Below are 27,902 nucleotides of genomic sequence, written 5' to 3' on the forward strand. Positions count from 1 at the left end.
CTGAGCTGGGGGGGTGGAGGGGATGGCCAGGAGGGTGGCAGAAGTAGAGGGGACATTTCACCATGGAATATGAAGTCAAGAAAGGGAAGAAGGTAGGTAGGAGGTTGGGAGGGATGCAGGGAATGTCCCCAAAGCTGGGAAGGGGGCAACCTGGGGCAGGGTGGGGGGTCAGTAGCAAGGGGCATAAGTGGGGTCTTTCTTCTCATTTGGAAATAACTTCCTTCCCACTCTTGGGCAGCCAGACATTCAGGCTCTCAACTCCCTGTTTCTCCACTCTCAGTGGCCTCTGGCATCCCTAACATGGACAGACAGGGATCTTCCCAGGAAACCTGGCCAGACAGACTTAGTTTGGGAGATTCTCCACACCTGCTTCCCTGGTGTTCCTGGTGACTCTCTCCTGCAGCCTCTCAGACAGAGGGACAGACAGACACCCAGCAGATCCATTCTCCCACTCGCCACTACCCCAGACAGAAGGAGCCAGTCAGGACAATTCTGATAGGAGGTTGCCTACCCAGGCTTGAGTCTCCCACTTGCTCCCCTGCCCCTCCCCACCTTTCTACAAGGGCCTATGTGTAAGGTGTCAGCCAGAAGCCATTACCCCCACCCCCAGATCCTCACCCCTTCTGACTCTGAAGTTTTCTGGTATGCTTCTCTGGGTGTCTCACCTGGTTGTCTTTGGAGTTCAGGGAGCTACTCTGATTTTAACTTCCATCTTACCCCCATTTCCATCCTCCCCTCTACCCTACCCCCACCAGAAACATGGGTTCGGGCTGTTCTAAAAGGTGCCCACATGAATCACAGAGGGCTCAGAAGGGAGCCAAGACATACATGCATGTTTTCTCTTAGTTTGTTCTTTTAATAGATATTTATTGAATGCCTATTATGCACCAGGTATTTCACTTCTTTTGTTAAAGCAATGAATAAATTAATGTAAAATTGCATAGAAGGGCCGGGTGCGATGGCTCATGCCTGTAATTCTAGCACTTTGGGAGGCCGAGGCGGGAGATCACCTGAGGTCAGGGGTTTGAGACCAGCCAGGCCAATGGCGAAACCCCGTCTCTACTAAAAATACAAAAATTAGCTGCGTGTGGTGGCGCATGCCTGTAATCCCAGCTACTCAGGAGGCTGAGGCTTGAACCCAGGAGGCAGAGGTTGCAGTGAGCCGAGATCATGCCACTGCACTCCAGCCTCGGTGACAGAGTAAGACTCTGTCTAAAAAAAAAAAATTCATAGAAGGTCCCATGCTCACTGCTGGAGGACAGAATATTAGGGTACCAAGCCCTAGACTGATCAGTTTGAGTCGGAGCTGATGGGTGGAAGGAAAGTGGGTAGGGAAGAATGTTTGAGGCAGAGGAACAGCATGTGCAAAAGCCTCACAGTGGGAAGGAAAGTAGCAAGCCAGAGGGACTGAAGGAGGCCTGTGTAGTGGCGGTCCAGGGGCTGGACAGGTGGGCAGAGCTGAACCACTCAGGGCCACCAACAAAAATACCACCTCCCCACCCCTGACACACACACATACGCAAGACAAAGTCCCAGCTCCATAGCTGGCATTCAAGATATGTTCATCTCAGAATCTAGCCACGGCAGACTGACTGTACACAGCTTCTCCACGCTCACCCTCATCCAGCCTTTGAGGCATCCAGAACTTTGCACATGCTGTGCCCTCTGCTTGCCATGTGTTCTCCCAGACAGTTTCCTCTCATTCCTCAAAGTTTCTACATACCCCATCCTGGCTTCATGATATTGGTTCTAACATAAGCTGAGTACCCATAAGAATCGCCTGAGGGCTCATTAAAACACAGATCACTGGGTCTTACCCCCAGTTTCTGGGCCAATAGGCCTGGGATGGGGTTCAAGAAATTGCATTTCTGAGGCTGGGGGCGGTGGCTCAAGCCTGTAATCCTAACACTTTGGGAGGCCGAGACGGGCAGATCACAAGCTCAGGAGATCGAGACCATCCTGGCTAACACGGTGAAACCCCGTCTCTACTAAAAAATACAAAAAACTAGCTGGGCGAGGTGGCGGGCGCCTGTAGTCCCAGCTACTTGGGAGGCTGAGGCAGGAGAATGGCGTGAACCCGGGAGGTGGAGCTTGCAGTGAGCTGAGATCCGGTCACTGCACTTCAGCTTGGGCGACAGAGCGAGACTCCGTCTCAAAAAAAAAAAAAAAAAAAAGAAATTGCATTGCTGGCCAGGCACAGTGACTCATGCCTGTAATGGCAACACTTTGGGAGGCTGAGGCAGGAGGATTGCATGAGCCTAGGAGTTCAAGACCAGACTGGGCAACATAGTAAGACCCCATCTCTTTAAAATATATATATATATTAGCTAGGTGTGTTGGTGGTGCATGCCTGTGGTCCCAGCTACTGTGAGGCAGAGGTGGGAGGATCGCTGAGTCAGAAAGAATTTGCAATTCTAATAACCCACAGGTTATGCTGATGGTTGTGAGGCCACACTTTGAGAACCACTGGTTTAGATCCTGGCTACTCAAACCGTGGTGCACAGACCAGTAGTATCAGCACCAAATGGGAGCTTGGTAGAAATGCAGAGTCTTAGGCTCCAACCTAACCCTACTGAATCAAAATTCCAGGGCACACAAAGTTGGAAACTCAGTAGTCTAGGTCATTTATCACAAGCCCTGGAGGTACGGATAGGGTCCAGGTCTCCACTGAATCCTCAGCACCCAGCACAGAGTCCAGCCATACAGGTGTGAATACATGTTTACTGAATGAATGAGTAAATGAACAGATGTATTTGTGGACTTGCGTTCTGTTTACCCGAAAAGAATGTGAGCTCTTTGAGGGCAGGGGGGATGTCTTACTCACATTTGCCTCATTACAAGAGTTAAGTGATCACACCATACATTCACTCAGTGGTTTTCAGCTGAGCTGCCTTTTGAAATTACCTAAGAAGGCTTAAAAAATCTTAATGGACTGAGCTCATTAACCCCAATGGCTCACACCTGTAATCCCTTGGCCTCTGGGAGGCCAAGGCAGGAGAATCGTTTGAGCTCAGGAGTTCAAGACCAGCCTAGGCAACACAGTGAGACCTCATCTCTACTAAAAATCTAAAAAATTAGCAGGGCATGGTAGCACACACCTGTAGTCCCAACTACTTGGAAGGCTGAGGCAGACGGATCTCTTGAACCTAAGAGATCAAGGATGCGGTGAGCTATGATTGTGCCACTGCACTCCAACCTGGGCAACAGAGCAACACCCTATCTCAAAAAAATTTAAAAATTAAAAATTTTATGCCTGTGTCTCAGTCCCAGAATTTCTGATTCAGTTGGTCGGGAGTGTTAACCCGGACATCTGAAGTTTTAGAAGGTCCCCGGGTAGTTTGTGTGTGTGTTGGGGGCGGGGGGAGGTTATTTGTTTTGGTTTTTTTTGACAAGGTCTTACTCTGTCACTCAAGCTGGAGTGCAGTGTTGCAATTGCAGCTCACAGCAGCCTTGACCTCCCAGGCTCAGGTGATCCTCCCACCTTAGCCTCCCAAGTAGCTGGGATTACAGGTGCATACCACCACACCCGGCTAACATTTTTGGTATATTTTTTGCAGAGACAGTTTCACTATGTTGCCAAGGCTGGTCTCAAACTCCTGGGCTCCAGCTATCCTCCAGCCTCATTCTCCCGAAGTGCTAGGATTACAGGTGTGAGCCACCACACCTGGCCTTCCCCAGGTAGTTCTAAAGGATAGCCAGGGCTGGGAGCGATTGCTCTAAAGTGCAGTCTCACACTTAAGCATGCATCAGAAGCACCCGGTGGGCTTGTTAAACCCTAATTGCTGGGCCCTGCTCCCAGAGTTTCTAATTTAGTGGGTCTGGGATGGGGCCAAATAATCTGCATTTCTCTCAATTCCTAGGTGGTGCTGCCGTTCCAGGAATCTCATGTTGAGAAATGCTGTTCTAGATGGAACTCAAGTTTTCTTTTGAGATTCAGATGGCTGGTCTGGGTTAAGTCCCAGAATTTGCACCTTTAACCTTGATCCAGGCCATTTTTATGCAAGTGCCCCTGGATTCTACTTAAATGTACTTATTAATAATTTCTAACTTTTAGGAAAGCACAGAGAATAGCCTCAGAAATAGCAATGCACCCACCACCACTCCACCCCATTGAATCATAATATATATTATATATATTTGTATATATACCTATATTATACATATATTATTTATATATTATATATATACTATATATATGTGTGTGTGTGTGTGTGTGGTGTGTGTGTGTTTTTGAGATGGAGTCTTTTTCTGTTGCCCAGGCTGGAGTGCAGTGGCTCGATCTTGGCTCACTGCAACCTCTGCCTCTGCCTCCCGGGTTCAAGTGATTCTCCTGCCTCAGCCTCCTGAGTAGCTGGGATTACAGGCTCCTGGCACAACGCCCAACTAATTTTTGTATTTTTAGTAGGGACAGGGTTTCACCATGTTGGCTAGGCTGGTCTCCAACTCCTGACCTCAAGTGATCCGCCTGCCTCAGCGTCCCAAAGTACTGGGATTACAGGTGTGAGCCACCATGCCTGGCCTTGAATCCTAATATTTTTCTGTATTTGCCCCAGCCTAGACTCATTCCTCAAATCTGTTTGGCAGGAGCTACACTCTCACCTTGGTGTTTAGAAAGAAGGTCGTTGGATCCAGAATGCCCACAGTGAACTATTGGTTCCACCACTACTAGCTGGTGACTTTATCAGTTAGTTTCTCTCTAGGGTTTAGTTTTTCCATCTGTAAAATGGGACTTACAGAGGTACCACTTCTGCAGAGTTTTGGTGAGAATTAAATTAGGTAATGTAAGTAAAAGTGAGCATAGTAAGTGCTCAGTAAAAGCAACCACTGTTATTACTCTCATTCCTCCTCTCCTCCCCAGGGCTTTGTATCCCCCATCCGAAGGCTGGTGTTCCCCAAGGCCGGGCGCCGTGCAGCCTGTAGGAGCAGCGTGAGCCGCCGGCCCCTGCACTCGATGCCCCTTTATCCCCCCGACTACCTCATCGACCCCCAGATTCTGCTGTGTGACTACCTGGAGAAAGAGGTCAAGGTGCGTGCAGGATGAGAAGGTGTGAGAAAACCTTGGGATGAGGAGACCTTCACTTCTCCTTAACACCAAGTTCTAAGCAGCCCTATCTCACACAAGGGAAGTTGTGGCTCACGGGAAAGAGGCCTGGGTTCATGTCAGCCTTGCCCCTACCCTCAGCAAGTGACCTCCATCCGCTGAGCCTCCTTAGTGTTCCCATCTCAACATAGGACTCAAAACCTACCCCAGGGTAGAGTGGATGGGAGAGTGTTCTGTGCACGGAAAAGTCCTATCTTTTGTCAACCCACATAACAGAAAGGGAGACTCACTAAAAGAAAATGATGTTTACTCAGGAATAGGCATTGCAATGGGAATATGCGTGTCATAGTAAACTCTGTGTACACAGAAGGTAAAGGAAGGCAAAGGTTTTTAAAGGAAAAGTGAGGAGGATTACATAATTGTTTTGAGATAATTATCCCTGGCTGCAAGGATCAATAACAAGGATGGCACCATTTCCAAGTTGGACAAGCAGTTGCTGTCCTTGCAGGAATATGTGTGTGTGTGTGGTGTGTGTGTGTGTAAGGTTGTGATGGTCTTTGTGCAAAGTGGTAGTTTTTACAGTCTTTTTCATAGTTCTTGTTATCAGGTGTTCATGCACGAGAATCCTCCCTTCTATTTGTCAGGGCTTTTAACACAAGTGACTCCATTCTGATTGACAACTTTCACATTTCCCATGAGGTTTTACTGTGGTGACCTTGCTGTTACTCAGACAGTGTCCAGATTAACAGCAAGGCACAAAGGACTTCCACCACTTAGGAGCTGTACTTCTTCTCTTTTTTTTTTTTTTGAGACAGAATCTCATTCTGTCACCCAGGCTGGAGTGCAGTGGCACGATCTTGGCTCACTGTAACCTCTGCCTCCCGGGCTCAAACGATTCTCCTGCCTCAGCCTCCCGAGCTGTGACTACAGGCACGTACCACCACACCTGGCTAAATTTTTTTTGTATTTTTAATGGAGCTGGGGTTTCGCCATGTTGGTCAGGCTGGTCTCAAACTCCTGACCTCAGGTGATCTGCCCCCCCCCCCCCCCCCCCCCCCGCTTGGCCTCCCAAAGTGCTGGGATTACAGGTGTGAGCCACTGCACCTGGCATGAACACCATGAAGAGGCAATGATGGGTCTTCATTTAGCCTAAGAAGATTGATATGGGGGTAGGGTTGTCCAAACTGGCAAACAAGCCACCTAGTAAAATCTGAATTTCAGATAAGCAATGAATACTTTCTTAGCATAATTATGTCCCAAATATTGCAAGGGACTAAAAATACTAAACAACTTAAAAATTATTGTTGATCAACAGTCGGGTGTGGTGGCTCATGCCTGTAATCTCAGCACTTTAGGAGGCCGAGGCGGGTGAATCATGAAGTCAGAAGTTCAAGACCAGCCTGGCCATCTTTTAGTAGAGATGGTGAAACCCATCTCTACTAAAAATACAAAAAATTAGCTGGGTGTGGTGGTGGGCGCCTGTAATCCCAGCTACTCAGGACGCTGAGGCAGGAGAATCACTTGAACCTGGGAGGCGGAGGTTGCAGTGAGCCGAGATCGCACCACTGCACTCCAGCCCAGGCGACAGTGCGAGACTCCACCTCAAAAAAAAAAAAAAATATTGTTGATTTCAAGTTCAGATTTAACTGGCACCCTATATTTTATCTGGCAAACCTATGTGGAGGGAAAAGCTAACAAATAAATCTGCTTAAAAATTGAGGACTGAAATTTGATACAGAATAAAAATAAGAGAAAAGGTTTGATTGGTGGATTCACCTAGACTAATACAACTAAAAATAATTTTTTAACAGTTGGCCGGGCGTGGTGGCTCACGCCTGTAATCCCAGCACTTTGGGAAGCCGCGGCAGGTGGATTACTTGAGGTCAGGAGTTTTGAGGCCAGCCTGGCTAACATGGTGAAACCCCGTCTCTACTAAAAATACAAAAATTATCTGGATATGGTGGTGTGCGCTTGTAATCCCAGCTACTCAGGAGGCTGAAGCAGGAGACTCGCTTGAACCTGGGAGACAGATTGCAGTGAACTGGTATCTTGCCACTGCACCCCAGCCTGAGTGACAGTGAGACTCTGTCTCAAAAAAAAGTTAATTATTGGCCGGGCACGGTGGCTCACACCTGTAATCCCAGCACTTGGGGAGGACAAGGGGGGCAGATCACAAGGTCAGGAGATCGAGATTATCCTGGCTAACACGGTGAAACCCTGACTCTACTAAAAATAGAAAAATTAGCCGGTTGTGATGGCGGGCACCTGTAGTCCCAGCTACTCTGAAGGCTGAGTCAGGAGAATGGCGTGAACCCGGGAGGTGGAGCTTGCAGTGAGCCACTCCAGCCTGGGCCACAGAACCAGACTCCGTCTCAAAAAAAAAAAAAAAGTTTATTATATTGAATAACATCTAAGTGCTAACAGGATATAAGAGTAAAGGAAAAATTTATTATTTTTTCCTGACAAAATGATACACTAATTCGATCCAACATTCTTCCCTATCCATTTGACTTCTGCAACAAGATCATAAAGAAGGCAAGTGATTCATAATTCATTTGACAATGATGCTTGAGGTAGAGAGAGCCACTCAGGCCAGAGGAAATTTACAGGTGGTCAGTTCTTTCAAGCTATTATAACAATTTTTGCTTCCCTATGGAATCTTATAGCTAGATGACTATATGTTAAGGCAATATAAGCCAGCAGTTGAGAGTGTGGGTTCTGGCATGTGGATCCCAGTTTGATCCTCTCTAGCTACCTAATCCTGGGCAAGTTGTTTAGTTAGCCACACCCTGCCTTGGTTTTTCTCATCCTTAAAGCAAGGGTGAATGAGTGAATATATAGACAGCGCTCAGAACTGTGCCTGGCTTCTATTATGGGCTCAGTAAAAGTTATTATCAGGTTTCAGGTTATATTAATTCATGTATTTCTATCTCAATCTATCCGCACTGCATCAATGAGAAGGCCAGGGTTCTTCAAGATTTCAGGGTGACCTCTCCGTGTCCTTCTCTCACCACGATTTCCATACAGTTCCTGGGCCACCTTACCTGGGTGACTTCCTCACTGAACCCCTCCAGTCGGGACGAGCTCCTGCAGCTGCTAGACACCGCCAGGGTGAGACTCTGGGGAGGAAGGAGGGCAGGATCTCGTCCCCTTCTCCCTCTTCTACCTGCGGACCCCGGGAACTCGAAATCTGCCCCTCCCTGCAGCAGCTGAAGGAGCTGCCGCTGAAGACCACGGCGGAGCAGGACAGCATCTTGAGCCTGTCTGCCCGCTGCCTGCTGCTCACCTGGCGCGACAACGAAGAGCTGATCCTGCGAATCCCTACGCACGAGATCGCCGCCGCCTCCTACCTGCAGGACGACGCGCTGCACCTGCTAGTGCTCAAGACAGGTGCGGCGAGCGGGGACTGGGGGGCGGGGGCGGGGGCGGGGCAGGGGCAGGCAATGTGCCTGTAAAGGAGAGGTACCTGCGGCGGGGGCGGAGGAGATGGAAAAGGCCTGACCATTCTACCCTGAGACCAGGGGCAGGCCGAAGAGGCTCTGGGCAAGCAGACAGTGCCTGAGGTTGAGGATGAAGGTGGGTGGCCTGAGCCTCTACACTGAGGCCAGGTGGTGGAGCACGGAGAGGGTGGAGAAGCCCAAGACCTGAGGCTAAGGCTGGATCCTCAGTTACCACTCGGCTCTGAGGCTAGCGTGGACCCTCGGGCTGGGGGCGGGGCCTGAGTCCGGGGGCGGGGCTGAGGAGAGGCTGAAAGTCAGAATCCAAGGGGGCGGTCCCTGAAACCCGGGACTGGGTCCCCAGTTAAGGCCCCCTCGGGAGGGGACAGCCTGACCACCACCCTCTGCTGAGAGGGCAGGTGTGAGCCCAGGTGGGCAGGCAGCGTGGGAAGCGTGGAAGCCACCTGGCCACACCACCCGGAGGCCAGGGGTGGAGACTGAGGCCGGGGGCGGGCCCGAAAGTGTGGAAGCGGAATGGGCGGGGAACCGCCGCGCTACTTTAAAGCCAGGGGCCAGGCGGCGGTGGAACGCCAGAGCTGCGAGGTCAGGTCCTCCAGGCGGCCTCAGGACGGGGGAAAGGGGGGAGGGTCTCTGAGCCCGGATAACTGCGGCTGACGGTTCCCCGGACTCTCCTAGGTCTGGGCGTGGACCCGGTGCCGGCCGGCGTGGACACCAGCCCTGGCGGCGCAGGACGCGACCCCGGCCCGCCGGGCGCGGCGCTCGAGAAGCGGCGGGTGGGCACCGCGGAGCGGCGCCACACCATCTGCAGCCTGGACTGGCGGATGGGGTGGGGTGGGGGCACAGCGGAGGCCCGGGCCGGGGGAAGCGGTGGCGGCAGCCTGGAGCGCCAGCGCGTCGGGGCGCGGGCGTCGGGCAGCTGGGAGCGGCGGCAGACGTTCAGCGGCAGCTGGGAGCGGCGGCACGGAAGCGGCGGCGGCGGCGGTGCAGGCAAGCCGGGCGGCAGCTGGGAGCGGAGGCAGGCGGGCAGTGGCGGTGGCAGCTGGGAGAGGCGCCATCCCGGTCCCAACCCGCTCGACCCGCAGGACCCCAGCCCCGACGCCTACTGCAACCTGGTCATCCTGGCTGTAGCCAACAGGGTGAGCCCGAGGACAGCCCGCGCCCAATGCCCCGCTTCGGGAACGCTGCTTTCCCCCCACCTTGCCCCCGCCCCACCCACCAGGTTCCTGGGGTCTGCCCCTGTCTTTTCCCTGCACCTACCTCACCTAATGGCTCCTAAACTCCGGACCTGGACACCTCCAGGGCATCTCCCCTTGACTCCTTCAATGGGACGAACTCTCAAAATGGCCAAAACAAACTAGATCTAACCTCCAGTCCGTTCGTTCTCCAGCGTTGTCAGTGTTGGCCCCACCACAGTAACATTCACGAGGACACTAATCACCAGCTTGAATCGAGGGCCAGCTCCTGCCAGACACAGGGCTGCATCAACTCATTTAATTCTCACAGCAACCTCTGGAGGCAAATATTACAACTGCTGTATCCCCATTCTATGGAGAAGGAAACTGAGATCCATAGGTGGCAAGGTCACACAGGAAGCATGTGGTAGTTTTAAGGTTCAAATCCAGGAAATTCAGAGCCAGTACTCTTGGTAACTAAGACAGTCACCCAAGGCAGAAGCCTTCCGCCATTCTTCCTTCTCCTTCCATTTTCCCCTCTTCCTCCCCCACCCTCTTCATTCACCCTTGCTTTTATTCATCCGAACATGTTTATTGAGTGCCAGCTCTGGGTGAGGCAATGGGCTAGGTGTTATGGATACAGACGTGAAAAAGACATCTGGTGTCCATCCTTAGGGAGCTCACAGTCGAGCAGACACCTTCAATTTCTGAGCATTCTAAGCTTTTCCTCTGATCTTGGACCACCAGATCCCTCTGTGTAACGGTGAATGAAACAGATATAGTTCCTATCTAGATGGTGAGGCAGATAATAACCAGTAAACTCAGACGCCACAGCTGTCTCTCTCCCCTTGAAACACTTCCTCACTTGGCTTCCAGCTCTCCACTTTCTCCAGGCTTTTCTCCTACTGAGCTGGTTCCTCCTCTTCTTCAGAAGTTGGAGTGCCTCAGATTATGTCCTTGATGGTCTTCCCTCCTCCATCTATCCTTCATCTACCCATTTCTAGGTGATCTGCATCTGAAGATCTAATGACTGTTTCAAACCCAACACATCCAAAGCTGAGCTCCAAACTCCTCCCCCAAACCCGCTACTCCCTTGGTTTCCCTGTCACAATTAATAGCAGCTGTGTCCTTACATTGGTCAGGCCAAAACCTTGCAGTGGGCCTTGGCTGCCTCTCGTGCTCTGTCTTTCTCACACACACCCCATATCCACTCTGTCGATAAATCCTGTTGGCTCTTATTTTTCAAACATAACCAAGCCTGTAATCCCAGCACTTTGGGAGGCCGAGGTGGGTGGATCACCTGAGTTCAGGAGTTAATAAGACCAGCCTGGCCAACATGGCGAAACCCCGTCTCTACTAAAAATACAAAAATTAGCCAGGCTTAGTGGCGGGTGCCTTTAATCTCAGCTACTCAGGAGGCTGAGGCACGAGAATCGCTTGAACCTGGGAGGTGGAGGTTGCAGTGAGCCAAGATCACACCACTGCACTCCAGCCTGAGCAATAGAGCAAGACTCCATCACAAAACAAAACAAAACAAACCCCATCAAAATCCATTTACTTCTCCCCACCCTTCCCCTGTACCCACCCAGGTCCATGCCCTGTTTTCTCTCACCTGAATCTTGTCACCCTCTGGTTCAGCCCTCGCTGACAATCTCTTCCCCGACACAAAGTGGTCCCATTAACATGTAAGTCACATCATGTCCCTAACTCCACATCTTCCAGTAGCTTCCCATTTCCAGTAGCTTCCCATTTCACTCCAAGTAAAAGCTAACATCCTTACAATTGCTTACAAGGCCATTTGTACTCCAACCACCATGCCCACTTCCTCTGTGGCTGGAAATAGGATTCCAGACAAAGCCAACAGTGTGCCCTGTTCATCCCACTGGACTGTGAGGGCTTTCGGGTACTGAACCTGGCCCAGTGCCGGCCACACAATAGGACTAAGTTGGAATTTGTGGAGTGAGTAAGTAAGTGTAATCCCAGCACTTTGGGAGGCCAAGGCAGGCAGATCACTAGAGTCCAGGAGTTCCAGACCAGCCTGGGCAACATGGCAAAACCCCATCTCTATTAAAAATACAAAAAATTATCTGGGTGTGATGGTATGTGCCTGTCACGCAGCTACTCAGGAGGCTAAGGTGGGAGGATCACCTGAGTTCAGGAAGTTGAGGCTGCAGTGAGCCATCATTGTGCCACTGGGCGACCGGAGTGTGACTCTATCTCAAAAAAAAAAAGTTGCTTTCCAGGGTTGTCTGAGCATCTGGCTTCTTATCTGAGTCATCCTGGTCCCAAGGAGGATATAGGAGTTAGAGTGAAACAAAACTTGGATGCTGGTACTAATGCCATGAACCTGCTGTGTGAGCCTAGGCAAGTCACTTAACCGCTCTAAGTCTCAGCATCTTTGATTATAAAATAAGGATCCTCTTTGCCCTGTCCATTTTGTAGGTTTATAGTAAGGATCAGTCCTGGTTTAATTATTAGGACACACCCACTATCCCAAAATGCCTATCCTGAGTTACATTTTAATTTATTCTTTGGACTTTTTCATTTTTATTTTTTGTATCCAACCATCCATTAGCTTGGGCCTTTTTAGAGACACGACATAGAGAAAAACTTCATGAAGACAGTCTCTTCATCAATTACTGGCTTTCTATGTGTCTTGCTTTAAGGCATAAAGAGGTAAATTCCTATTCAAATTTGCAGTCTCAAAAAAAGTTTTACCCAATAACTTAAACTCTTTCCTTCTATCAGAGACTGAATTTTATTTACCCTGCTTCAATTTTCCACTGAATGCTAGGAAGCTCATATCTAAATATGGCTTCCAGTGTTAGTAACTATATTGAGCCTAAAATTTTGATACATTTAATCATCCCTTCTCCTACTAGCTATTAGGAGAACTGGATTCTAATCCTGACTAATCACTTCCCCTCACTGGGCCTCAGTTTCCATACCTATACATTAAACTAAATTAGGACTTAGAAGGGTATCAGGAAGGCTGACGAATCCTCCAGAAATCTGGGGTACATTTTTCATGGCACAAGAGTTAGAGTTGTTACTGAATTCTATAAAGGGGTTCTAAGATCCAGAGAGTAGCCATAGAATTTTGATGGAAAAAGTCTCAAAAGCCAATTTAAAGGGCTCTATAGATGTGTATCTTTGTGTACATCTTCACACTGTGTTTTAGGAAGCAGGGTAACATCTTGGTCGTTGGTGAGGACCTGAGCTCTCTATCCTCCTCCCTGGGCCAGGACGCTGCAGAGGAGTCCTGCGCACTCATCTGTCAGGTCTTCCAGATCATCTACGGGGACCAGAGTATTGAGTGTGTGGACCGGGCTGGCTACCACTACACATCCACTCCTGAACGGCCGTGGCTCTGCAGCCGCAGTGAGTACCAGAACTCCTGGCCTCCCCTCCTGTGAAACATCCCAAAAAGGCCAGGGGAGGGAAGATGTCCCAGGACTTGGTGTTGATGAAGGTTTTTAGGGTTCCTGATCTCTGCCATAATTACAGTGTACCCCGCAATTGTAGGTGAAATGTCAATTTTCTTTTCTTTTTTTTTTTTGAGGCGGAGTCACCCTCTGTTGCCCAGGCTGGAGTATGGTGACGCAATCTCAGCTCATTGCAACCTCCACCTCCCCGGTTCAAGCAATTCTCTGCCTCAGCCTCCCGAGTAGCTGGGATTACAGGCTTGTGCCACCACGCTCGGCTTTTTTTTTTTCTTTTTAGAGACAGGGTTTCACCAACTTGACCAGGCTGGTCTTGAACCCCTCGACCTCATGATCCACCCGCCTCAGCCTCCCAAAGTACTGGAATTATAGGCGTGAGCCACTGCACCCAGCCATCAGTTTTCATCATGATCTCAAACTTAGCTTCTTCAAAGATGTTTGGATTGCCAAATTCAGAGCAAGCCCCTAGAGTTGAACTCTTCTCTCTCCCTTTTGTTTTTGTGTCCCTGTATTGCAGAAACCTAAGCACATGTATCTCTGCTTACTGAGCCATTGATCCCACTAAGACCCTAAGGCAAAACCAAGATTTCCAGATGGGTCCTTGGATACACTCAAGGACTAGAAGGAGAATGAGACCAACAGAGGCATGTGTTGAGCACCAGTTGTGTGCCAAGCACTGTACCAGTGTGCCATGTCCTCATAGCAACCTTGCCTGTCCTCTTTGTCACTGTATCCTCTGTGCCTAGCATGAGACCGGGTACATCAGATACTCACAAAGAATTTTTTTGAAGGCATGAAAGAACTCTGTGAGGCCGTAGGATTACAGTTTTTTTGTTTGTTTGTTTTTTGTTTTTTGTTTTTTTTTGATATGGAGTCTCACTCTGTCCCCCGGGCTGGAGTGCAGTGGCGCAATCTTGGCTCCACCTCCCAGGTTCAAGCAATTCTCCTGCCTCAGCCTCCTGAGTAGCCGGGACTACAGGCATGTGCCACTATTCCCAGCTAATTTTTGTATTTTTAGTAGAGACGGGGTTTCACCATGTTAATTGGCCAGTATGGTCTTAATATCTTGACCTCGTGATCTGCCCGCCTCAGCCTCCCAAAGTGCTGGGATTACAGGCGTGAGCCACTGTGCCCAGCCAGGATTCCAGTTTTATAGATGAGGACATTAAGGCTCAGATTAGTTAATAAATTACTCAAGGTCACACAGCTGGTAAGTGGCAGAGTGAGGATTCAAACCCAGGTCTGTCTGATTCTGAAGCTTCTATCAGCAACAACCTCACTCCCCATGCTGCCTTCAGGCCCGTGGGTGAATTCCCCCAGCCATTGTCTCTCGCAGCCTGGTACCAGCAACAGAGTGCTGGTTCTTTTCTTCCGAAGACCCTTGCATCTGTGGGAGCTGTGCTTGTTGGGAAGCTGGGTGGGTTCAACTCTCACAAGGATGATGGGCAAATACATTAGATAATTCAACAAATATTTCAACAAATTCATTCATTTAGCAAATATTTATTGAACACCTAGTAGGTCAGATCCAGTGCTAATCCGTAGGTTATTCTGGTGAGCAAAACCAGAGGTGGCCCTGTCTTCATGAAATTTACTTAGTGGAGGCAGGCTGACAGTAATTAAATAAGTACACAAATAAATATATAACCACAGGCTGCACAGGTGGCTCACACCTGTAATCCCCGCACTTTGGGAGGCTAAGGCAGGTGGATCACCTGAGGTCAGGAGTTCGAGACTAACCTGGCCAACATGGTGAAAACCCTTCTCTACTAAAAATACAAAAATTAGCCGGGCGTGGTGGCAGGCACCTGTAATCCCAGCTACTCGGGAGGCTGAGGCAGGAGAATCAACCGAACCTGGGAGGTAGAGGTTGTAGTGAGCAGAGATTGTGCCACTGCACTCCAGCCTGGGCGACAAGAGTGGAACTCTGTCTCAAAAAAATAAATAACCATAGACTGTGCCGGGAGAACGTATAATAAGGAACTGACCCCACCTGGAGGGTAAGGAAGCGACACTGAGTGATCAGAGATCAGAAAGGGTAGGGCTAATAACCAGCTAAATGAGAACAGGACTAGGAAGAGTGCAAGCTCTCCATACTTGGTGTTTCTTTGCTCTGAAGGTTTTCAGATCCTTCCCCTTCACAAATTTCTTTTCCTTCCTTCCTTCTTCCTTCCTTCCTTCCTTCCTTCCTTCTTCTTCTTTCCTTCCTTCTTTCCTTCCTTCCTTCCTTCTTTCCTTCCTTCCTTCCTTCTTTCCCTCCCCCCTCCCCTCCTCTCCTCTCCCCTCCCTCCCTCCCTCCCTCCCTCTCTCTCTCTCTCCCTCCCTCCCTTTCTTTTCTTCTTTTCTTTCTTTCTCTTTCTTTCTTTCTTTCTCTTTCTCTTTCTTTCCTTTCTTTCCTTCTTTTCTCTTTCTTCCTTTCTTTCTTCCTTTTCCGGGTCTTGCTCTGTCACCCAGCCTGGACTGTAGTGGTACAATCATGGCTGTCTGCAGCCTTGACCTCCCAGGCCCAAGCAATCCTCCTATGTCAGCCTCCCAAGTAACTGGGACCACAGGCATGCACTACCGCACCCAGCTAAATTTTTTTGTTGTTGTAGAAATGGGGTCTTTCTGTGTTGTCCAGGCTGGTCTTGAATTCTTGGGCTCAAGCAGTCCTCCTGCCTTGGCTTCCCAAAGTGCTGGGATTACAGGTGTGAGCCACATTTTTTTTTTCTTTTTTTTTTTTGTCTTGCCTGAAACACACAGTGTATAAAATATTCCCTCACATGTTTCCTCATCTGCTGTTCCCAAGGCCCCCCGTGAGGTAGGCAGGGGGGTGGTATTGTCCCCATGTTGGGGAAGTTGAGGATCAGGAGAGGGGAGGGGAGTTCCCCAGGGTCTGCTGTGTGTTGGTGTCAGGGGCAGGACTAGACTTCAGGCTGAGACTGAGGGTGGGGCCTCAGGGAGCAGGGGATGCTGATCCCTGCTTTGCTGCCTCTCACACTCCCTCTGTCTGCTGGTCCTAGGTGAGAGCTGCCGCACAGATGGGACGTATGCCTATGATGCCGACTTCAGCTGCTGCAGCTCCTTGTGAGTACAGCCCCTGTCAGGGACTCCACCCTGCTCCCCTACCCCTGCACAAACAGGGTCACTAGTCTAGAGAGGGTAGGAGAAGGTGACCCAACCTTGCTGAGACACTGGGCACTAACAGGGGGAGGTAAACTGAGCTCCCTGACTCTGGAAACTCACAGGATCTAGGCCCCTGAGAGACCCAGGAGACACCAGAACTCAGATGTGGGTCCACACAGGCCTGTGGTTCTCTCCCAGTCATCCAGGCACAGTGGCCTGCAGAAACCAAAATCATAGATAGCTACATGCCAAAAAATCATTTTGGCTTAATTTTGGTTCCACGTAATAGAAAACTCCCAAAAAGAGTATCTTAAACAAGATAGAACTTTTTTTTTTTCTTATCTTTGACATAAAATAGAGCAGCAATTCAACATTTCATGGTTGTTAGGAGTTCAGGCTTCTCTTTTCCTCACCTACCCTCTTCAGACCTTGCAGCCATCCTCAAGGTCACCTCATGGACCAAGATGGTGGTTGTAGCTCCAGCCATCACAGTAGCATGCTAGGGGCCTCTTTAAAGAGTTCTGCCAGATTCCCACCTGATGACTTCTGCTTATATCTCATAGGCCAGAACTTTGTTACATAGACATCATTAACTGCAAGCAAAGCTGGAAAATTTAGGATTAAAAATATATATATTTCAGGCTAGATGCAGTGGCTCACACCTGTAATCCCAACACTTTGGGAGGCTGAGGTAGGTGGATTGCTTGAGCCCGGGAGTTCCAAACCATCCTGAGCAACATGGCAAAACCTCGTCTCCACCAAAAATACAAAAATTAGCCAGGTATGGTGGCCCACACCTGTGGTCCCAGCTGCTTGGGAGGCTGAGGCAACAGAATGGTGTGAACCCAGGAGGTGGAGCTTGCAGTGAGCTGAGAATGCGCCACTGCACCCCAGCCTGGGCGACAGAGCGAGACTCCATCTCAAAAAAATAAAAATAAAATAAAATAAAATAAATAAATTCAGGCCAGTTGCGGTTGCTCACGCCTGTAATCCCAACACTTTGGGAGGCCAAGGCAGGAGGATCACTTGAGCCCACAAGTTTGAGACCAGCCTGGGCAACATAGGGAGACCCTGTCTCTATTTAAACAAACAAACAAATAAATAAATAAATAAAATGTTAAACAATTCAGTTGGGAACATTACCCAAGGTTCTGTTTAGGATGACCAGCCATCCCAGTTTGCTCAGGAATGAAGGGTTCCCCGGGATATGGGATTTTCAGTGCTAAAACCAAGAAAGTCCTGGGTTACTGGTTGATCACCTAGTCATGTTACTAAGGGCTTCAGTTTGGCATGTAGCAGCCTCTGCCAGTGATATATCCCTTACTGTGTTTTCCCTTTTTAGTGGCAATAGATTTGCCTTCCTCATACTGCGTGCCCTTAGGCTAGTCTTTAAACAACCAGCTATCTACTGGAGAGATAAAATAATGATAATAGTGTTTGAACATTGAGCTTGCTATGTACTAAGTGCTGTTCTATAAAGCACTTTATTTTTTCATCAATATAGTAACATTACAGCAGTTACTGTTTATTGCTTATAGCCCATAATTCTAAGTGTTCTACAAATATTAACTCCTCTAATTCTCATGATGACACCAATTATTATTATCCCATTTTACAGATGGAAAAACTGAGAAATAGAGAAATTAAGTTTAGTTTTCCCAAGGTCAACACCTAGTAAGTTGTAGGTCTGGGATTTGAACAGAAGATGGCTGGCTCCAGAGTCCAGTCCCTTAACCACAAAGCTACACTGCTTCTTTTTAGGTAATAATGGAGGATGGTTCTGGAACAATTTGGAGACAAGGAGTCAGGAGCCCAAGGTTGAATTTTTATTAAGCAATATTTCTTGAGTACCTTCTATGTGCCAGGCACTGTGCTGTATGCTGGGGATACAGATGGACAAAAGACAGAGGGCAAAACTTGGGCCTGTCACATAGTAGGTGTTCAACAAATGAAGAAAACCAAGGTTCCTGCTCTTGTGAAGTTTACAATCTAGCATGGGAGGCAATGAAATCACAATTTAACAGTAACAATCATTAATGATAATAAGTACTAAAGGGAGGCTCAGGGTACTATAAGAGAGGCTGAGGGGGACCCCAACTCAGCTGGAGAGTCAGGAGGGCCTCTCAGAGGTGATGGCACATGAACTGAGGCCTGGAGGATGAAAGGGGGAAGAGCGTTCCAGGTAGAGGGAACAGCAAATCCTGAGCTGACCAGGTGTGGTGGCTCACGCCTGTAATTCCAGAACTTTGGGAGGCTGAGGTGGGCAGATTGCTTAAGGTGAGGCATTTGAGAGCAGCCCGGACAACATGGTGAAACCCCATCTCTACAAAAACTACAAAAATTGGCTGGGTGGCACATGCCCGTAGTCCCAGCTACTCAAGAGGCTGAGGCATGAAAATCACTTGAACCCAGGAGGCGGAGGCTGCAGTGAGCCGAGATCACACCACTGCACTCCAGCCTCAGTGACAGAGCAAGAATCTGTCTCAAAAAAAAAAAATTCTGAACAGGATAGAGCTTAGTGGGTTTGAGGAGCAGCAGGTGGCCACTGTGGCTATGGCAAATGGTGTGAGGGAGAGACTGGTCAAAGAGGATGCTTGGGGGTACCTGGAAAGGCCTTGCATGTCACAGGTAGGCCATGGACTGAGGGAGCATGTTCGACAGAGGTTCTAACTCAACCTAGGGGAATTAGGGAACACTCTCCTGAGGAGATGACATTTAAGATCATGAGATAAATACGAGTTCACTGAGCAAAAGGGAGGAGAAAGGAGGCAATCCAGGCAGAGGGAACAGCAGATGCAAACACCCAGAGGTGAGGAGATAGATGGTAGAGGAAGGAGAAAGGGAGCGGGGTGCGGGGGATGGGGGGGTGAGGGGCGCAGAGCACAGAGAGCAAAGGCAAGCACAGTGAGAGATGAGGCTTGAGAGGTGCCAGGGGTCAGGGTGTGCCAGGCCTTGGAGGCCAGCGTGCAGTCTAGGATGAGGCCTCCTACCTTCAGCCTGCCCGAGGGTGAGGAGCTGGAGGGAGGCAAGTGAAGGCCCTTCTTCCTGTGCCTGCAGCAATGGCTCCCAGGACACCTTTGAAGCGTGTTACAGCGGCACATCCACACCTTCTTTTCACGGCTCCCACTGCAGCAGCAGCGACCACAGCGGTCTGGGCTTAGAGCAGTTACAGGATTACATGGTCACGGTGAGCTGGGGCCGGTGGTGGGAATGGCATAAGCAAAGTCCTGAAGGCTGGAGTAAACATTTTGGGAATTGCACATTGCCGTGGACATAACCTAAGTAGAAGACCTCAGAGGTCAGAGCAGGAGATGAGGTTAGGAGAGTAAACTGAGGCCAGCTTGTGAAAGGCCTTAACTAATGTCAGCTGGCATTAATTGAGTGCCAGGCACCATTCTAAGCATCTTTCATGCATTATTTCTTTTAATATTTTCAACAACACCAAGAGGAAAATGCCATCATTATCCTCACTTTGCAGATGAGAAAAGCAAGCATCATGGAGGTTGTCAACTATCCAAGATCACAGAGCTGATTCAGAGAAGGGGTCAAGATTTGCACTCAGCAGCTTGAGTCCACATCCTATTCTTAGATGCAGCCTAAGGGATCTAGACGTCCTCTGAGTAGCCCATAGGAAGGTTTTACAGAGGAGAGCTGGGCCAAACATGCCCTTAGGGAAGGCTCTGGGCCTTTCAGGCAGGGGTTGGGTGGGGCTGCTCCCTGGGATTGATCTTGAATGGTGTCCCCCACATAGTTGCGGAGTAAGCTGGGGCCCCTTGAGATCCAGCAATTTGCGCTGCTGCTGCGGGAGTACCGGCTGGGGCTGCCCATCCAGGACTATTGCACAGGCCTGCTGAAGCTCTATGGAGACCGGCGCAAGTTCCTCCTCCTCGGTGAGTGCCCCCTGCACCCCCAGAGGTCAGCCAGGGCACCTGCTTGGTCCTTGCCATCCCAGTCAGGCACCCGGGTGCGAATGTTTTCTCCTTATCCTTCAGCCTCTGATGAAACCCAGATCATGAGATTCGCAGGGCAGATGAGGAGCTCAAGGTGCAGAGTAGGGAAAGGACTTGTCAGCACTGGGAGACACTGTTGATAAGAAGAACTAAGCAGTGGTGTGGCCATTTCATCTGCACAGCAAAGCTGGGAGAGGGACTGATTCTTCCCCATCTTACCCCATGCAGAAGCTGAGGCTCAAAAAGGCTAAAAAACATGTCCAAGGTCACACAGCTAGTAAGGAGGGCTAATCATAGGAGGAATAGTATGAATAAGCTGACATGTGCTTGGCAGTTACCATGTGCCAAGCATCATCTGATTGAATGCCCCCATTCTGAGAAGTAGATACTATTATTGGTCCCCATTTTGCAGGTGAGGAAGCTGAGACTCAGAGTAACAAAGTAAAGGACTGAGGTCACATAGCTAGTAAGTAGGAATGGAAATAAACTGTTTACAGGGCGCTCAGTATGTGCTGAGTACCTTGTTATTTAATCCTCACATCCCTACCCAGAGAACAGGTGCAATTATCTCAGTTTTACAGGTGAGGAAAATGAGGTTCAACATAATTAATCAATGGGAATGTAATGATGGTACTAATAATAACAACAAAAATAGGCCTGGCGAGGTGGCTCACACCTGTAATCCCAGCACTTTGGGAGGCTGAAGCTGGCGGATCACTTGAGGTCAGGAGTTCAAGACCAGCCTGGCCAACATGAAACCTTGTCTCTATTAAAAATACAAAAATTAGCAGGGTGTGGTGGAGTGCGCCTGTAATCCCAGCTACTTGGGAGGCTGAGGCATGAGAATCACTGAACCCAGAAGGCGGAGGCTATAATAATAATAAAAGTACAGTAATGTAGTATGTAGTGAGCATTCACTGTGTGCTGAGCGCCCTGCTGTTATTAGCTGGCTCAGAGAGTTAAGGACCTTGGGCAAGGCCACACAGCCAGTGAGTGACAGCAGGGATTTGCACCCTGATCTGCAGAGAGGACGCTTCACCTGTGGGAGGGAAAGGGGCCGTGCCCTGAGGACTCACCACGTCCCTCCGCTCACAGGGATGCGGCCCTTCATCCCGGACCAGGACATCGGCTACTTCGAGGGCTTCCTGGAGGGCGTGGGCATCCGCGAGGGCGGCATCCTCACTGACAGCTTCGGCCGCATCAAGCGCAGCATGAGCTCCACGTCGGCCTCTGCGGTGCGCAGCTACGATGGCGCAGCGCAGCGGCCCGAGGCACAGGCCTTCCACCGGCTGCTGGCTGACATCACGCACGACATCGAGGCGCTGGCCCCCGATGACGACGATAACGACGATGAGGATGAGCCCCGGGGCTCCAGGGGTGGGAGCGACGCCGCTGAAGACAACTACCTGTAGCCACCGCCCCTGCGGACGGTGTGGCCCCGCAGCCCACCTCTGAGTCTCAGCTTTGCCTGGGCGACCCTATCCCCGGGGGAGACCCTATCCCCAGGGCCCACTCATCACACCTGGCGGGGGCGGGGGCGTCTTCACTCCAGGGTCTCGCTCCCTGCCTTTGGGGCCCGGGACCCTGCAGTACCGAGAGTGTCCTGCAGCAGGTGAGCGAAGCCGGGCCCTAAAGACCGGGGCAGTCACCCGGGGCTCCCGTGCCGCTCTGCCGGGCTGGGGCTGGGCAGCGATCCTGCTTTGTCCCAGTAGCCCAGGGGGGTCGGCCCCGGAACACCTCCTCCCCGGGACGCCGCAGCTTTCTGGAGGCTGAGGAAGGCATGAAGAGTGGGCTCCACCTGCTGGCAGACTGAGAAAAGAATTTCCAGAACTCTGTCCTATTTTACAGATTGCAAAACTATGGTTCAAAAAGAGGGGAAGGGGCTTGAGGGAATCTCCTGATTCTCCTTATATGACCTCAAACTGACCATACTAAAGAGTGTAGAAGGTCTTTTTAAGGCTCTAAATGTCAGGGTCTCCCGTCCCCTGATGCCTGACTTGTACAGTCAGTGTGGAGTAGACGGTTTCCTCCACCCAGGGTTGACTTGGGGGCGATCTGGGTCCCATTCTGGCCGCAAGACCCCAAGCAAGGTGTTCCTTCAACTCTTGGATTTGGAGCCAGGCCAACCTGGAGCCTCCATCTGGTTAGTGTCATAACCTCTGTGTGCTCCCATTTCCCCATCTGTCCAGTGAGCTCAGCCCCCATCCACCTAACAGGGTGGCCATAGGGATTACTGAGGGTTTAGACCTTAGAGCTGAGTCTAGCACACGATAAGTGCCCCATAAATATTCCTTTCCGCATCAAACATTTTCTGACTCAGTTTACCTTTCTTGCCTGGTAATAAGCAAAAGATGCCTAGGTGCATCTTACCGCAACTGAGGTGGGGGTGAGCTATTCAGAAGACCCTCAGGGGAGCTCACTGTTTGGGAATAAGGAACAATACTTGTCCCCTTGCAGCCTTGTTACAGCCTAGCTCTGTGCTCAAGTCCCAAACCAGAAATAGCCAAGACTCCATAGGCAGCCATCTGGGAGTCTGGGGTAGCCAAAGAAATACGAAGGCAGGGTTGGGGAGGTAGAGAAGTCAGGATGAGGACAGCATTCAGCACAGCCTGAGTAAAGGCTGGAAAGCTAAAAGGGATGAGGCCTGAGGAGACCAGAGACCCACACAGGAGAGCCAAAATGTGTTTGTAAAACCTTCCGTGGCCAGACACATTGTACACACCATAAAATAGGTACTGTTAGCTGTTTTCAAAAAATATTATTAGGACTCCAGGTCAAAGAGTTCCATAATTCATACTTGGTTTGTGGTAAATGATCATCCCATTATCACTGGTCCATGTAGGGCCCTTCTGATGTTTTACCCTCTCCCAATCCACATGTTCCCCACGCTCCTTTTTCCTCTTTACCATGAACATCTAACTCTATGTGCTGATATATGTCCCTGGACGTAAACTACACAGTGCTTTGTGTATGTGTTTGCATAAATGGTATTATATATAAGAATTTCATTCTATTGCTTCTTCTATAATTTTTTTAATTTAAAAAAATAAGAAAAGTTTTAGAGACAGGTTTTTGCTGTCACCCAGGCTGGACTGCAATGGTGCAATGACAGCTCACTGCAACCTCCAACTCCTGGGCTTAAGTGATCCTCCCACTTCGCCTTCCCAAAGTGCTGGGATTAATGGTTGAACCACCATGCCCAGCCACCCTAACATGTTTTAAATACTTACCTATGTTGCTGTTGAAAAATCTCCCTGTTGCATCCAACTGTTGCAAAATATTTCAAGCTGAGCATCCACTGTTTTCTTTATCCATCTCCCCAGAGATGAACACCCAGGTTACTTCCAACTCCCCCTTACCACAAACAACACTGTGATGAACATTTTTGTACATGAAGCTTATGGGCCTATGTGAGCATTTCTTTGTGCTCTAAACCCAAGAGTGGAATTACTAGATCATAGGCAGGTTTTACATTTCATTAACTTCTTCCAGAATGGCTTTCACCAATAGTGAGTGAAGGATGCTGTTTCCCCACATCTTCATCAGGTTTTTCATTATCTGATTTTGTAACTTTGCCTTCAGTTTGGGTGTAAGGTGGCAAGTTGTTTTAATTTGCATTTCTCTCTTAATCCTGAAATTATAACTTCCTTCTGTACTTAGCCATTTGTGCTTTCTTTTCTGTGACTTCCTTATTCATATCTTTTGTTCATTTCTTACTGGGCTTCCTGTCTTTTTCTCATTGATTTGCAAGAGTAGCTTATAAATTTGAGATATTAATCCCTTTTGGATGTTGATGTTCCAGGTATATTCACCTAATATATTTGCTTTCTGTCAAGTTTATCTGTGACAGTACTCAAACTTCAGCAGGCATCAGAATCTCCTGGAAGGCTTGCTAAAACACAGATGTCTGAGCCCTACTCCGATAGATTCTCCATAAGAGAAGGGGAAGGGCCTGAAACTTCGCTTTTTCTTTTCTGTGGGGACAGAGTCTCGCTCTGTCACCCAGGCTGGAGTGCAGAGACGCAATCTCAGCTCACTGCAACCTCTGTGCCTCAGCCTCCTGAGTAGCTGGGATTACAGGCGTGCACCGCCATGCTTGGCTAATTTTTGTATTTTTAGGGGAGATTGGGTTTCACCATGTTGGCCAGGCTGGTCTTGAACTCCTGACCTTAGGTGATCCACCCACCTTGGCCTCCCCAAGTGCTGGGATTACAGGCATGAGCCATTGTGCCCAGCCAATAATTTGCATTTCTAATAAGTACCCAGGTGATGCTGATGGTCCAGGGACCCCTCTGAGAACAACTGATTTGTGATGGCTTCCATTGGATAAACTTGTCCTATTGAGCAAATTCCTTAATTTTGAGGTTGTCGATTTTATTTCTTTTCATTTTCAGGATGAAGGAACTGGAGTTCAAGAGGTGAAGTGAATACCCCAAGGTCACACAGTGAGGTGGGCTTTGGACTCGTCTGGCTAACCCAGAGCCCATGCCCCTAGCTTCTCTACTGTCCTGTCTCTGAGACTTTGGGATGTAGTGGCTGTAGCCTGAGGCATTTGGACCTGGGGCTACAGGGAGCCTTAGTAAGTTCCTGAGCGAGGCAGCAGGAGACGCAAAAGTTGGTTGGGTAGGGACAGGGGCCAAAGATATAGTACTACCTCTTAAAGGCCTTGGGGCTTTGCAAGAAAAGCTCAGAAACTGCCCAAAGTCCTAGCCAGAGCACAGTGACAGGGCTGCTGAGAGGCACTGGGACAGACAGTTCTTACCCCATAGCTCCGGGGATGGGGCAATTTCCCTCACACCCCAAGGAAGTCCCCACCCACTCCGGAACTACCTTCTTACCAAAGCCATGTAACCCCTTAGTTCCTGGGGTCCAAAGGGCACTGGCTGGGGCAAGCCAGGCACTGAGTATGGAGACTCTGGCCACACTTCCTCCTGTAGCATCTAGAGACCCTGCCAAGAATTGCTTCCCTTCTTGGTTCAGTTCCTGACATCACAAGAGGGGAAACCCCCCTAGGGGTGGGATAGTTGGTTCCCAAGGACTGCTGGGGTAGTGCAAGTATAGAACTTCCCCACCAGCTGGATCCCCTGGGGATGGTCTTGGCCCAAAGGTGAGTGGTAAAATTATCTCCAGCTGCCCCTAGATGGACGCTTCTCCCAAGGCGAGGCCCTGAAACTTCCTACCCACTCCCCACTTCCACCGGCAGCTCCCAGCAGTCCTTCCCAACTCTGTGCTAAGGAGAAGGAGTCCCGGGGCCACTGTCATTCAGCTGCCAAGCATTTAGAGGGCACTTGCTCTGTGCCAGGCATTGCACAAGACACTAAAGGGAGATACAGCACAGTCTGCCCACTCAGGGGCACACTGATGGGGAAGACAGTCCCCAGATAGTTACAGCACAAAGTTCTCAATTGTAAAGTCAAAGAGTGAGACACCAGCTCTTTCTGGCGAAGCAGGAAAAGGTTTCACAGGGGAGGTGACCCATGAGCGAGAGCTTGAAAGACAAGGTTTTGGTGGATGGACAATAGAAGGGAGAGCCCTCCAGATGAGGACCCAGCACAAGCAAAGGCAGGGGAGCTTGAAGGAGCATGGCACACCCAGGACTGGCAACTGGTTAGCACTGGTGCAGCACTTAGGCTCCCTGGCCAGAGGGTCGGAGAGTTTTGAATCCGAACTCTGCCATCTGCTTGTCGGGTGACCTTTGGAAAGCCCCTAAAATGTCCCTGGGTCTTGGTTTCCTCATCTGTAAAGTGGGGTTGATAATAGCCTCACCCTCGTAGATCCCATAGATTGTTGTGAGTCTTAAGATATTTCACATAAAAGTACATGTAGAAAGGGCTCAATCAGTGACCGTTGTGATTGCTGGAGGAACACGGAGTGTGTGAGGTGGGAGACAAGGTGGGTGGGTAGGAGTTGCAGGAGAGGAAACCAGAGAAGTGGGTAGATTAGAAGCCCCTTGAAGGGCAAGCTAGGAAGCGCAGGCAATGGGAGGCGATCTAATGTTTGTTGTTGTTGTCATTGTTGTTATTGTTGTTTGAGGCGGGTTCTCTGTCACCCAGCTGGAGTGCAGTGGAACAACAATCGTAGCTCACTGTAGCCTCCAGCTCCTGGGCTCAAGCCATTCTCCCACCTCAGCCTTCAAAGTAGCGGGATTACAGGTGTGCACCACGACACCTGGCTATTTCTAAAATTTTTTGTAAAGACGGGCTCTCTTTATGTTGCCCAGGATGATCTTGAACTTCTGAGCCCAAGGGATCCACCTGCCTGAGCCTCCCAAAGTGCTGAGATTACAGGCGTGAACCAGGGTGCCCTGCCTGGGAACAAGCCAGGGAACCTACATTTTTTGAAGCAAATCAAGCTGCTGGAGAGGAGGATCAATAGGAAAACAGAGGAGCGTCTGGAAGCAGCGACGTGGGGAGAAGCCTGGAACCAGGACCACATGAGAGAGAGACCTGACTGAGCTGGGGTAAGAGGAAGGAAGAGGAGAGAGTAGGTTCAAAGAGGAAGGGAGAGAAAGAGAACTCTGCCTACCCCCACCCCCACCCAGAAATAGTAGCCCCTCACATTCTTTGACCAAATTCATTCATTCATTCATTCATTCCACAACCATTTATTTAGCATTTAAACCCTGGCCTCTTGGAGTTTACATTCTAGGAGTTTATATTACTATTAAATAATGTTACTAGGCGCTTCCAGATACAGTAACCACCCAATCAGGCCTAAATGGCCAGAAATTGATGGCCGTCTTGGTGGGTCCTCCTACTTGACTTGTTGCTTATCCTCAGGTATTTGAGAGCAGGGGCAGAGGGGTCTTAAAGCCAGGCCAGCCTGTTCTGCCCACTTCCTACCTTGGGGAGTTCACTGCCTCCTGTGGCAGCCCCTTCCATCCAATGCAAGAGCTAATATCCACCTCCTTGTCCCCCTACTCCCTGCCTGCCGTCCCCAGGGCCCACCCCCCGGCTTCTAACATCACCTTTAAGAGCCCTACACAGTATTCCCAATGCCTCAGCCATTGGGCAGCCCTGCAGCAATGTGCAGAAAATGACGCAATCTGCAGAAACTTCTCATTTATATCTAAAAGCAGCCTGTTCTCCTCAAAAAAAAAAAAAAAAAAAATTCAAAGTCTATCATGCGGACAAAGGGGTAGTGCATTTGATGTGTAAAGACCTACAAGTAAATAAGACCAACAACCTAATAGAAAAATAGGCAAATTATTTATACAGACAGTTCACAGAAAATACAAATGACTCTAAAACGTGTGACAAGATGTTCAACCTCACTCAAAAGATAAATGCAAATTAACACCGAGCAACCATTTTTCAATTAAGAGACTGGCAAAGTTTGGAAAAGTGTGATCACTCACTATGTGGGTGTAGGTGTGAGGAAACAGACTCTCACACATTCCCGGTGGGAGAGCGAGTTGGTATAAACCCTACTGAGCAATATCTACCAGGATGCATGAGCCCTTCGATGCAGCAATTCCACTGCCAAGAATTTCTCCGACATTTATACCCACACAAGTGGAAACCAATGTACAAGGAAAGTCATTGCAGCTTTGTCTCTAAGAACAAGAGTTTGGAAATAAACCAAATGTTCAGTGATAGGGGTCTGGTTAAATGAACTGTGGCTCATGCAGGCAATAGAATACCATGCAGCCATAAATAAGAACAAGGTCGCTCTGTGTACTGATACAGAATTATTTCCAAGATAGAGTAAGTGAAAAAAAAACAAAGGCAAAG

General features: G+C 49.4%; 1 protein-coding gene across 5 annotated transcripts; it reads left to right on the forward strand.

Annotated features, from left to right (window-relative positions):
- CCM2L (CCM2 like scaffold protein) lies at window positions 1-27,902 on the forward strand. Of its 5 annotated transcripts, XR_004431192.1 has the most exons (14): window positions 1-92; window positions 4,859-5,026; window positions 8,069-8,152; window positions 8,248-8,431; window positions 9,175-9,483; window positions 9,576-9,635; window positions 12,247-12,347; window positions 12,917-13,052; window positions 16,117-16,180; window positions 19,277-19,406; window positions 19,971-20,109; window positions 21,265-22,312; window positions 24,564-24,619; window positions 26,390-27,902. XR_004431192.1 is itself a non-coding variant. In XM_033186067.1 (12 exons), the coding sequence occupies exons 1-12, from the start codon at window positions 63-65 to the stop codon at window positions 21,579-21,581; spliced, it is 1,722 nt and encodes a 573-aa protein (XP_033041958.1). In that variant the 5' UTR covers window positions 1-62; the 3' UTR covers window positions 21,582-22,476. The 5 variants fall into 5 exon arrangements, 4 of the variants coding, with proteins under 4 accessions (XP_033041958.1, XP_033041962.1, XP_033041960.1 ...); XM_033186067.1 differs by lacking the exons at window positions 24,564-24,619; window positions 26,390-27,902 and having other exon boundaries at window positions 21,265-22,476; XM_033186071.1 differs by lacking the exons at window positions 12,247-12,347; window positions 24,564-24,619; window positions 26,390-27,902 and adding an exon at window positions 12,853-12,878 and having other exon boundaries at window positions 12,962-13,052; window positions 21,265-22,476.

The sequence above is a fragment of the Trachypithecus francoisi genome, unplaced genomic scaffold (genome assembly GCF_009764315.1).
Source record: "Trachypithecus francoisi isolate TF-2019V2 unplaced genomic scaffold, Tfra_2.0 Lachesis_group21, whole genome shotgun sequence".
Lineage (NCBI taxonomy): Eukaryota > Metazoa > Chordata > Mammalia > Primates > Cercopithecidae > Trachypithecus > Trachypithecus francoisi.

Bases quoted from the DNA above. Each gene is read 5' to 3' on its own strand.
- CCM2L (XM_033186067.1), top strand. From the start codon at position 63: ATGGAATATGAAGTCAAGAAAGGGAAGAAG. The intron at 13,053-16,116 runs GTGAGTACCAGA...TGCTGGTCCTAG, and splicing joins GCCGTGGCTCTGCAGCCGCA to GTGAGAGCTGCCGCACAGAT. The intron at 19,407-19,970 runs GTGAGCTGGGGC...TCCCCCACATAG, and splicing joins TACAGGATTACATGGTCACG to TTGCGGAGTAAGCTGGGGCC.